Source organism: Marmota marmota, unplaced genomic scaffold (genome assembly GCF_001458135.2).
Source record: "Marmota marmota marmota unplaced genomic scaffold, marMar, whole genome shotgun sequence".
Taxonomy (NCBI): Eukaryota; Metazoa; Chordata; class Mammalia; order Rodentia; family Sciuridae; genus Marmota; species Marmota marmota.
Window position 1 is genome coordinate 19,097,145 of NW_025999941.1, and position 12,800 is coordinate 19,109,944.

At 46.6% G+C, this 12,800-nt stretch overlaps 1 protein-coding gene across 1 annotated transcript in view; it reads right to left on the reverse strand.

The window, feature by feature from the left end:
• Lrig1 (leucine rich repeats and immunoglobulin like domains 1) overlaps nt 1–12,800 on the reverse strand; it is a 120,797-nt gene that overhangs the window by 66,939 nt on the left and 41,058 nt on the right. Inside the window, exon 2 of the mRNA XM_015494541.2 lies at nt 6,687–6,758. Within this exon, the coding sequence (XP_015350027.1) occupies nt 6,687–6,758 (72 nt within the window). The remainder of the gene's footprint in view (nt 1–6,686; nt 6,759–12,800) is intronic.

A 12,800-nucleotide genomic window follows, 5' to 3' on the forward strand; every position in this document is an offset into this window, starting at 1 on the left:
AAAGAAAGAAAGAAAGGAAGGCCTTGAATTATCCCGTTGCTTTCTTCGGTGCCAAAGCCGGTTAGGGATGAGGCTTGGCAGTTACTGGGCCGTAGGACACAGAATGCCTGTTTCAATAGCTTCATGACTGAAGCATCTGGCAAAGAGAAAGCAGATCTGTATCATGTGGCAAATCCTTTCTCCACTTAAAGAGCCCTTGTTTGTGTGTTGAAATAGGCAATTAATTACTTTAACAGTCTGTTATCTGACGGTCCCCTGAATCAGATGGTTTCTGCTTCTACCTTTTATCTCTCCCAACCCTGCTGCGGGATCCATTTCCCATCGCGGTACTGAAAACTCTCCATCAGTCCTAATCGTGACCAGGAAAATTTCACAGTATCTATGAGCACACTTATCACGAGAGGACACCCTCGGGTTTCCCCAGAGCAAGAAAAGCTCAGCTCAGACGCCTGCTACCACCAAGGTCTCTCCTAGAGGTTGACTCTCATACAGAAGATGAGGTAATAAGAAGAGTAGCAGATGACTTACCAAAGGGCTTACTATCTGCCAGAGGAAGCTCTAAGAGGTTTTCAGCCTATGGACTCATCTTTTGGACCCTAGAAGTGGGTCCCAGGAACGTTTCCATTGAAATAAGAGGTGTTAAATAATTGGACCAACATCACTAACAGGAAATAGCAGTGGCCCAGGAAATCTGGCCCCAAAATCTGGATTCTTAACTACTATCCTCTGGTTTTTTTTTTTGGTTTTTTTTTTAATTATCATTATCCCCCGCAGGGGTACTCGACCACTGAGCCACATCCCAGCCCTTTTTTTGTATTTTATTTAGAGACAGGGTCTCACTGAGTTGCTTAGGGTCTTACTAAATTGCTGAAGCTGGCTTTGAACTTGCAATCCCCCTGCCTCAGCCTCCTGAGCTGCTGGGATGACAGGCGTGCGTCACCACGCCCGGCTTGTTTCTTTATGATTGTAGCGAAACCCCTGTGTGTATTATGTAAAGTGATCATCACAACAACTTTGAGTTAGGTTCCAGGTACTACCACTGTTTCCTATATGACACTCATTTCCCAAGTCAGTTTAAGTAACCGGCCAGGGGGACATGGCCAAGAGATGAACAGTGACCTCAAATCAGAGAAGAGAGCAGCGAGCAAACAAGCCAAGAAGCATGGGGCTGGCTGGAAAGCTCCTAATCCCTTAGGTAACATTGAAGTTGTTTTCCTGCCTTGATTTGAAATTGAACCTAAAAGTGAGTATGTAAAAACTCTGGCTAATGAGCCTGGTCTCAGGCCACCTACTGTACATATGACAAATCGCTCCACCCCAATTTCACAGAAATAAAGGAACATGGAGAAAAAGGGCGTGATGACATTTCCCATCTTGACAGAACTGCTTTATGTTCTATGTACGCAGGGACAGTGGGGCAGGGCTACCGATTAATGGGGCATCCATGTGGACGAGTATCCCCAAGTCCACAGGCTGGGTCAGAAATAGCAGGCTCTAATCTCAACAGGGCCGCCTGATGTAGGAACAGGACAGTTGGAGCTCAGAGGAGAGGAACTGCACGGATTGCTTATTTTGGGATGGTTTCTAATTTAAAAAAAAAAAAAAAAAAAACTGCTGGTGCAGTGGACATCTACTTGCTCCACCAAGCACTGGCTCCCTCCCCGATCCTCTATCCATCCCCTGTTGAAAGGAGAATGAGATCCTCAGGAGGCCACAGAGGCCAAACTCAGCTTTGAGACTCTGAGAGCTTCTAGCCAGACTGAAATAGAGACTGGTCAAAAATAGCACACAGCCGGAGCTTTGAGGGAAAAGGCAACTCGGGGTGTTTAGGCGTCTCCACGAAGTTAGAAACTTTCGGGATTAAGGAGGGTGTCTGATGGAATCTTTTTACTATCTAGGGCTATGCAGTCTCGCACACCCCGTCTCCCAACCTTAATTTCTTCTCTCCAGCCCCCAAACGAAGCTGATTTCCATCAAAGGCCCTAAAACTCTTGCTGAAATATCTGGCTTCTATAAAACTTTTCCTGATGATTCAGGACCAAGAAGTGCCTCAAATGTATCAGACAATGAATCACGGCCCAACCCAGGAGCTGGAAGGAGGTGTAAGTTAGGTCAGTGGGGGCTGCAAGGGTTGCCTGACCCCAGGGCAGAACCCGGACAAGACCTTGACCCACTCGATCCTTAAGGTCAGCGGGGACTTGTGGGTCCCTGAGTTTTCTCCCCAAACTTACACTTATTTAGCTCGGCTCAAGGAAAAAGTTACATTTAAATGTTCAAAAGGACATTTCACAGTACATCATCATCGTTTACTATCTTAATGAAGTTTGGCTTTTAACCAACAATATAAAACCCACCCAAGGAGTATTATGGGGTTATAGCATTTTTTTTTCCTTACCAGACTTATTGATTGAATAGCTGATAGAGGCACACAGAAAAGATTTCAAACCATTTCAGAAAAGAATACAGGGAGTATACAGTGAAAAATAAAGTTCCCGTATCCTTCAGTCTCCTGGCCTGCCTCCAAGAGGAACCTCCTGCTGCAGGCTATGAGAGATGTGCATGTGTTTTTATTTTACACAAACGCTTGTGTCTTGTGGGCTATTCTGTACTGCTCTTTTCCCCTCAGTAATATATCTTGAGGAGTTCTTCATCCAGCTGCAGAGTAGTCCTCTGCTGATATGAGTGGTTTTTTTTTTAAAAAAAGGACCCTTTTCTTTGCTGATTTATTTCGCCAATTTGTTCTTGGTAGGCAGAATGTTTGTTTCAATTGCTTCCAACTAGAGACACAGATCCAACTACTAACAATCAAGTCAGGAGGTGGGCTGGAACTATGATTTCCCTTCTTTTTTTTCTCCTTATTAACCAATTTATTTATGGTACTAGGGGTTGAACCCAGGGCCTCATGCATGCTAGGCAAGTGCTCTACTACTGAGCCACAGCCCCTGTTTTGAGACAGGGTCTTCCTAAATTGCCTAGGATGGCCCTGAACTTGCCATCCTCCTGCCTGAGCCTCTGGGGCAGTTGGGATTACAGGTATGCACCATCACATCAGCTTGGCTTTGTTTCTTAAGAGGGAGAAAGCCATCAGGAGCACACAGGAACATGATTTCAAGAGAATTAATAACTGAGGTTATGCTTTAGCTACTGGAGAATAATACATACTAAATAATTGCTTTAGCAAGACTTCATGATACATAATTTCTAAAATTATTTTTGAATAATGACAAAGAATATACAGCTCTCCCTTGGTATCTGTGGGGTTAACTGTAGGAACCGCCCCCCCCTTCCACCAAACTATGCCCAAGACTTTTACAGAAAACTGTAGCAGTATTTGCATAAATCCTATGCATATCCTCATATACACTTTAAATCACTTCTAGGTCACTCCGAATGTTATCTAACATTGCATAAAGGCTATGAAAATAGTTGTTACATTGTATTTTTAGGGAATAACAACAGGGAGAAAAAAGTTTGTATATGTGATTTTTTTCCCCAATATTTTCAATCAGAGGTTGGTTGAATCCATGGCCATTAAACCCATGGACATGGGCAGGACTGGCTGTGGTCACTTTAACAAGTGCATACAATAATCAGGGTGAACACAGACCCAGTGCCAGGAAAATAGGAATGGTCATCCCACCCCAAAAGAAGGAACTGAGACAGAGTTGGCAGAAAAGGGATTTTTTCAAAGAGATTACACAGCTTGCATTTTTTTTTTTTTGGTTGTTTTAGTTTGGTTTGGGGTTTTCTTTTTCTTTTTCTTTTTTTCTTTTTCTTTCTAGTACTAGGGATTGAACCTAGGGGCACTGAACCACTGAGCCACATCCTCAAACCTTTTTATATTTTATTTAGAGACAAGGTCTCACTGAGTTGCTTAGGGTCTTGCTAAGTTGCTGAGGCTGGCTTTGAACTCGCGATCCTCCTGCCTCAGCCTCCGGAGCTGCTGGGATTACAGGCGTGAGCCACTGAGCCCAGCCAGCTTGTGTTTTAAAGTCATACCTCCTCGTTCTCAAAACTTGCAGTACCTTTGTTTCCCTTTTCAACAAATGAAAATAATACAAGTGCCAGCCTTATAGGGTTTGGGCAGGTTACAGTTGAAATAATGAAACATAAAGGTTTAGGATACAGATACGTAGGAAATGCCTAGCAGGTGGTAGTGATTCACAGCCAAAAATAGTGCCTTAGAGCAATCCCTTCCCCACCTGTGCCCAACATACAACCATCATGCGCTCTCCTCACGCATGTGCATGCAGCCTTAGATGCTCGCAGCACAGCGAGCCATAAATACCCAATAGGGGACACAGGCTAGGCTTCCTCGCCCCTTAGAACATTTTAGGTCAGTGGCTCTGGCGAGCACATAGGGGTATCCACAGCAAGCAATCTCAGCCAGGCAGCAGTAACATGAGCTGAGCGCCGTTTTCACCAAGGACTATATAAATAGCCTTCCTATTATAAAAGAGCCTCGGCGTCCAGCACCCTGGGTGGAGGCCCTCCCTGGTGGGCCCTCAGGGCTGTGGGCAGTGCAGACCGTGTGGCTTGGAAGCAGCTGTCTAAGTGCCCCCATGTCCTCCAAGAGCCTCCAAATGGCTTTCTCCCTCTAACCAGCCCACAGTGTTATGTGGCTCAAGGGCCTCCAGAATTAAACCGCTGCTAAGCCACCCCCGGCTCCTTTGCCAGCCCTGGCTCTGACACTCCGCAGGGTTTGGGAGAACTGGCTGCCCCCTGGGAAACGCTCAGGCCCAGCTAATTCTGATGCAATGGGGTATCAACTGTGATTCTTGAGGGTTTTTTGGTTTGTTTTGTCTTTTCTTCCATATCCTTTCCCATCTCCCCACCACTCACCCCTGACACCTCCTTCAATCTCCAGGAGTATCAGAATTCCCGCAGGAAAGCCCCACAGGCTTTCAGTGAGGAGTTCTGCTGCTCCGGGCACCATCTCCGGAGAGTCCAGGGAGTGGCACCAGGGAGAGGAGGCAGTCACGGTAGGTAAAAGGTTCAACCTGTCAGTCTCCAAAAATGTGTTTCTAAACTAGCACTCAGCCAGGGCTGCCCAGTTCCAAAAGCAGCCGAAGAGAAATGATACTCAGTGAGCCTTTGCCATAGCCAGGGCCCGCACATCATCTTCAGTTAATAACTACAAGGATACTGATCGTGTGTCACTGTGTCGATGGCACAGAGGAGGCAAAGGAAACACCGAGGAGCTGTCACTTGTCCAGGGACGCAGACTCAAAACGAGAACCCCAAGGGGCAGAACCAGAACTCAAATGTCAAAACCCAGTTCTGCTTGCCACTAAAACGAGGGTCCCCCCCCCCCACTTCGCCCTACTGTGTCTGTAATAGATGACCTCGGCTTTACAAGGCCCACTCAGGGAGGCAGTGCTGGGGGTGGGGGGATTCCACTCTTCAATTCTTGAAGCAAGGAAACTAGAGGCTGGTGGTCAAGAGAGCAAAACCCAATGCAAGTCGAAAGCCTGTGTGAGCAAGGAACAAGAACAAGGGAGCTGGCAAGACAGACGCTGAGAGCACCCTCTGAAGCATCCACAAAGAATGTGTTAAAATAATGTTTCTTTTTTTTAAATGTCAAAATAGTGGTGGGTTGGGAGGCTGAGGCAGGAGGATCACGAGTTTAAAGCCAGCCTCAGCAACTTAGCGAGGCCCTAAGCAACTTAGTGAGACTCTGTCTCTAAATAAAATATAAAAGAGGGCTGGGGATATGGCTCAGGGGTTAAGCACCCCAGGGTTCATTCCTAGTAAAGGGCGGGGTGGGGCAGGGGAATGCAAAGCAAAATCCATGATAAACAAAATATCCAAAAAGTTTAAATCCAGACAGGGTCAGCAACTGTGCTATGACAAGCCATGCTGGAGTTTTGGGCAACAGGAAAATGATCAGTAGTACTGATTCTGCCTCAGTTCAAAGTTTTTATATTTTGCTCCTCGTAGATATTTGAGGGAGGGGGGATTAATTTTGATTTTTTTTTAAAGCATTGCATCAAAATAGCCATTACCTCGATTGCTGAGTTTGGGGTGCCCTCAAAATTTCTATGCCGGAGTCAAGTGCTCCACCTTCCTCTCCTGAGCCCCTTCCCCATTTGCATGTCTTATTCAATCCTGTACCCCCAGCACCCAGGACAGTGGCTGGCACAGAAAAGGCACTCAAAGAAGTGTTAAGTGGAAGCCCGGATGATGTCAGAGGAAATGCCCCAATTTTAATTCTTGTTCAACTCTAAAAAGAAACCACAGCCAGGCTTTGGGGCCATTATTAGGTACATAAGAGTTACTTGAACTCAAGCACTTGCAGTACCATGACAGTCAACCTGAAAAGTGAAATGACTACTGAGTGACAAACGGGAAGGTAGGATATACAGCATGATACAATGGGAAAAAGGGTAAATCATGAACCATGCAAAGGAGCACAAGATTTCATCACACTACTCATAATAATTCACATCAATTTAGAACTTATGAATTGTTTACTTCTGAAATTTTCCATTTGATATTTTCAAACTGTGGTAGACCACAGACAACTGTACTCATTTGTCAGTAAAGTCAAAATGATGCAAATACCCCTTCACACAGGCTTACATTGCCCATCTCAGAGAGTAAGGAATGCTGCAAAATGAATGGATTTTCTCCAAGATCTCTCCACCCCTCTACCAACCAGACAGAGATTTAGGGAAAGCACTCACACTTCCTGTAGATTTGGCAAGTCCTCAAAGCCAGCAGGGTCAATCTCAGAGAGTTTGTTGTAACTCAGGTTTCTGGTAAAGGAAAGGAAAAAAAATTAATCAATACTTGGCACTGTGCCCCGAATTGACAAATTTTATCCTTCCCCACTTAACCCCTCCCCCCAAAAATCCAAGCCCTCTCCCTCATAATTCCCATTATCTCATGCATTATTTTAAGTAACATTATTGCTACTGAAATTTACAGATATACCTCTCCTGCCCACTTGCATCCATAAACAAGGCACAGAAAGCCAGGCAATGAACATGCCAACCACCTGGGGCAATGGATTCAAGCAATACCATTTTATCACCTAACAACCTGTAAAGAAATCCTAAAGTGAGCCAGACCCCTACCTACATTAAGGTGTCCTGGTCCAAATACTCTGCACCAAATACTCTGAAAAGTCCAGGGCTATTCTTTTATACATACATGGAGTCTAACTTCCCATTCTTGTGGTTGGACATGATGTGGAGTGTCCCTGGTCGTGTGTTCATATATGAACATAGGAAAGTTCTGTCCCATTCATTCCACTGTCTTTCCTATTCCCATCCCCCTCCCTTCCCTTCATTCCCCTTTGCCTGATCCAATGAACTTCTATTCTCCCCCCACCCCTTATTGTGAGTCATCATCCACATATCAGAGAGAACATTTGGCCTTTGGATTTTGGGGATTTGCTTATTTCACTTAGCATGGTAGTTTCTAGCTCCAAACATTTACCGGCATATCAAGGCTATTCCTAATGACATTTTTTATCAATGTTTGACTAATGCATCAACATCAAACAGCAGTAAAGAAATGAAGAAAAGGTGGTTCAAGCCTTTTATTGTCTAAGCCAGTGGTTCTCAATCAGGGATGATTTTTACCCCCATCCCCCCATGTGCCCCGCCCCCCGCTCCCCCCACCATGGGGAGACAGCTGGCAATGTCTACAGGCATTTTTGGCATAAAGACAGAGGCAAATGGGTGGTTCTGGTGTCTGGTGGGTAAAGGCCAAGGCTGCTATTCAACATCCTACTGTGCGCAGGGGCTGGAAATATCCAGCCCTATGTGTCAATACTATCCTGAGACTGAGAAACCCTGGTCTAAACAAGAATTCAGGACTCAAAATTGCCCAAGCGCAAAGCTGAAGTTGGAGTGGTTGTTTACAAAAAGAACACTACAAGATTCCGAATTTATTATAAGGCTCTTTATGAGCCCAGGATCCCCATGCTGCGATCGTCACACAGGAGAAGGGAACCAGGTGTTAAGACATTCACACTGGTGTGAACCCTAGGCAGGGAAAGCCCGCGGAGCAGCCCTCTCGGGTGGTACCACCTGTCTCACAAGCGCAGAATCACACCTTTCTTCCCATTCATCCCCAGCTGTACCCTCCAAGACCAAGAAGGGGTGGGGCAATGCTCAGCTGAGCTTCTCTGATCACAGCCTCGACCCAGACCCCAGACCAGCTTCATCCTTTGGGGACAGAAACCACGAGATGTGATCTCTAAATCATCCCCAGCTTCTCACTCCTGCTGCCAAAGGTAAGTCCACACAGCCCGAGCAGGCCAAGGAGGCTGACGTTTTCCATCTCAGCTATTCATTCCCCTGACATTCCTGCCAATGAGCAGCCCCAGTAATCAGGAGTTTAAAGTCTGCCTCTGAAAACGTCACCGAAGTGGCAGCTATCTTTTAAGGTTACTCCAGAGACATTTCAATCAATACTAACCTAGAACTGAGAGCCATTTCCCTGTGACATGGAAGACATTCATCTAAATAAAAGTCAAGCTGCACTGGAAACTAATGGTACCTCTGTGTTTGTGGCACAGCCTGAATTAAAGGCCATTTGTCCAGAAATTAAGAGGCTGTAAAGACTGAAGGTGGTAACTTTTAAAAAAATATCTTTAGTTGTAGATGGACATAACGTTGTGTGGTGCTGAGGACTGAACACTGAGCCTCACACTTGTTAGGCAAGCTCTCTGCTGCTGCGCTACAGCCCCAGCCCAGGTGATAACTCTTAAAGCCAGATATTGAAGTCAAGTGCAAGCTTGCTGGTACTCCGGGGTATTTATCAATGGGTACATGAAAACCAACAGGCTAGACCTGAGAAAGAAAACCCACAAAGGGAGAATTCCTCACATCAGAAAAAGGACTGAGATTTTCTTCTACTCTGAGAGGATTATCATGGTGGGTGGGTGGGGGGATGGTGGCTACCATTTCTACAGGTAAAGGTACTGCAAGCCTCAGGCTATAATTCATGTCATCACAGGTAACGTGAGAGATGACCTGGAGGAGACATGAGAGAAGGGCTCTCAGAAACCATGGAAGCAAGAGATGCAAAGAGCGGGTGCTTTGTGCAGCTGGCAGAATGACCAGGACATGGGCACACCTAATGGGACATTTGCTCTCAGTTTCAGAAACAAGAGCCAGGATAGGTGAATCGTCTTCATTTTCCAGAAAGGCTCAAAATATGAATTCTTATGGGAAATCTTTTTTTTTTTTTTGGCGGGGGGGTGGGGGGGGGTGATTGAACCCAGGGGTGCTTACCCATTGAGCCACATCCCAGCCCTTTTTATATTGTATTTAGGGACAGGGTCTCACTGAGTTGCTTAGAGCCTCACCAAGTTGCTGAGGCTGGCTTTGAACTCACATCCTCCTGCCTCAGCCTCCTGAGCCCCTGGGATCATAGCCAAGTGCCACTATGCCCAGTAGAATCTTTTAAATGCTTAAGGGAGCGGGGGCACAAAAAGTAACCCAGGATAGGCCAAGCAAAACCTGTCTGCCAGCCACATCTGGCCAGAAGACTGCCAATTTTTGGCCTGATCTGGGCCACTGACTCAGGAGGCTGTTAGTTATGAGGGACGGGCTTGTTTCTGGCTCCCGATGTGGCCAGGAGTAGAGCTGGGACTCACGGGGTCTTACACCATCCCCTGAGGGTTCTGCTTTGAAGTCACTTCCCTCTTTCCTCCCTAGCAAGTGTCTACCTACATCCTTCAGCTACTTAGAATAAAACCATCCACAGCCCCAACACCCTCTCTGATTTCCCTTAAAGAGCCGACATCATCTCCCTAAAGTCCAGAAGTGCTGTCAACATTCTGTTTCCTGGAGCAGGCTGAGAAGAGAGTCCTCCCTAAACATGATTATCCAGAGGCCAAGCAGCATCAGGATTGACAGTGAGATTCCAGGACAGAGCCCTGGAGAGGAAGACCGTGTACGTGGAAACGTGAGCTCCCGCTGGGTCAGCCCGGAAGCAGGGACTTTTTTGAGTTTCAATGAACTAGAAAAGGCACGTATGAACAAGTGTCAGGGCTGCCTGCAGAGTCTCCTGACGGACGCTCGTGGGCAACACAGAGAAAACCCAGTGCAGAAGCTTGTGTCTCCTGAACAGCCACCGCCTCGGGACGGAGCTGCCCTAGCATTCAAGTTCAAGAAGTAAGAGGTCCCTAAACCCAGAACAAGCTGCTGAGCCTCAAATGCTCCATCAGGGAACAAGGAAAATAACTGACTGTGTTCTCCCTTCTACAGTCAAACATACAATCCTCACAGGCACTGTTTCGTTGGCCCATTTCATGGAGGAAAAACTCCCCATGTGATTTATTTTTAATTGTGGTAAGATGTGTACAACATCAAGTTGACTTCCTATTTTAGCCATTTCTCAGTGGGCTGTGTGCATGCCTCTGTTCACATGTCAGGCAACCCTCACCAACACCCAGTTCAAGGACCTTCTCAACATCCCCAGCCGAAATCCCGCACCATTAAACAGGGACTCTGCCCCATGTGTCCACCACCCTTGGAAGTCGGCCACTCTAGGTCCGTTGTGGAACTGGAATCAGATGGTACCTTTCCTCCTGGGCCTGGCTGATTTTGCTGAAATCAGCGCCTTCAAGGTCCAGCCATGCCCGGATCGTGGCGCACACCTGTCATCCCAGCAGCTCCAGAGGCTGAGGCAGGAGGATCGTGAGTTCAAAGCCAGCCTCAGCAAGGCCCCAAAAACTTAGCTCAACCCTGTCCCAAAACAAAATCTAAATAGGGCTGGGGATGTGGCTCAGTGGTTAAGTGCCCCTGGGTTCAGTCCCCAGTACCCAAAAGAAAAAAAAAAGTCCACCCACGTTGTCACACATGTAGAGTTTCTTTTTAAGGCTCAATAATCTTCCTTTGTATGGATGTCCCACATGTTGTGTATCTAGTCATCCACACATTTGGGTTGCTACTGTGACTAACACTGTTATGAACACTGGTGTGTTTTCTTCCCCGCCCCCCCCCCAAAAATGTTAAAGAGGTTTTTAAATACTTTTTTTTTCTTTTTTTGTTTTTTAATTCTTTGATCAATATTCTTACCGTCAACTCATTTCTCATCAATTAAGGAAAGACGCTCTGCACAAAGGGGTGAGAGTTCTCATCTCAGGCCCCGGGAACAATCAGTGGGCTCACCAGCGGAAACCTCGGCCGGGGCTCTGTTTCCAGGTGGCAGCTGACATGACACACATCTAAAGCATCTCACTTATTTCTAGGAACACGGTCGCCCCTTCCCAGGCCCGACATCTGAATGGGTCTTCAGTTGAAGGTTTCAGATTCTCCTGTCAAAACAATTCATCTGTCAGCAGGACAGATGCTGTCCAAGGCATGCCTGCACCCTTCAGTACGGAGCCCAGACTGGAGGGGAAAGGAACCTGGGGGGGGGGGGATTTAGTTCCTGCCAATTGCAGCTTTCGTTAAACATTTTGTCAGCCATTGTCATAACACAAATTTCTCCTGTTCTTTGCACAAAGGGCGCAGAGATCTTGGAACAATGGAGCCCAAGCCCAGCCGTTGATATTCTTTCAATTAATCTGCTGAAAGAGGACCGTGCAGCCCACCATTTGCAGAACACACAAGAGGCACCTCGGCAGAGAACAGCTCAGGTTTTACCCAGGCGTGTCCGAAAAGGCAAACTGTATAACAGGGTAGGACAAGAGGGTGCTCACAAAGCAGGCTTCCTGGCAAGACCCCGCCGAGCCACGGAATGTCAGGAGCTAAAAGTCTTTCTATAGCTGAGAAATCCCATTGCTCTCTAAACCTAGCCAACTAGCCACGTGGCTATCTATAGTCAAACTACTAACAGTACACAAAATTATGAATTCAGAGCCGGGCGCGGTGGCACATGCCTGTAATCCCAGCAACTTGGAAGGCTGAGGCAGGAGGATCGCAAGTTCAAAGCCAGACTCAGCGACTTAGTGAGGCCCTAAGCCACTGGGTGAGACCCTGTCTCTAAATAAAATACAAAATAGGGCTGGGGATGGGGCTCCATGGTTAAGCACCCTGGACTCAATCCCTGGTACCAAATACATATGTATGAATTCCTTTTTTTTTTAGTTGCCAATGGACCTTTTATTTAATTTACTTATTTATATATAGCGCTGACGATCCAATTCAGGGCCTCACACATGCCAGGCAAGTGCTCTGCCACTGAGCTATAATTCCAATCCTCACTAGCCATATGTCAAGGGTTCAGGAGCTGTGTGTGACCTCATGCCATGATGCAGACGGGGCTTTCCATCATCACCATCCATCCAACTGTGCTGGATCTAAATCATAATCAAGCAGTATTTCTAAACTCGGGGATAACCCATAAATGTTTCACCTACAGAAGAAACTTGAACTCTAAAAATAAATCTCAAGGGTAGGAGGGTGTAGTTGGGTGGTAGAGTGCTTGCCTGGCGTGCGTGAAGCCCTGGGTTCCACTCCCCAGCAGCACAGAGAAAGATGATGAGGGGGAGGGTTAGAGGAAGAGGAGGAGGGAGGAGAAAGGAGGGGGCTGGGGTGTAGCTGAGTAGCAGAACACTTGCCCGGCATGCTGAAGGCCCTAGGTTCAATCTGCATCACTGCTGAAAATAATAATTATAATGATAAATATGCATTTCCTCATAATTCAAGAGATTTGTTGAAAAGGGTGATGAAATACAGTGGGGTGGGGTGTATACTGATGCAAGCCCTTTAAAGCACACAAAAGACCATCCCGACAGGGGAAAGGGCCTAGGGAAGGCTTAAGTGGCTCGCAAAACACTCCCACTCGGAACTGCCCTGAGCGTAATCCTATAGGCTTAATAGGTATTTACCTAA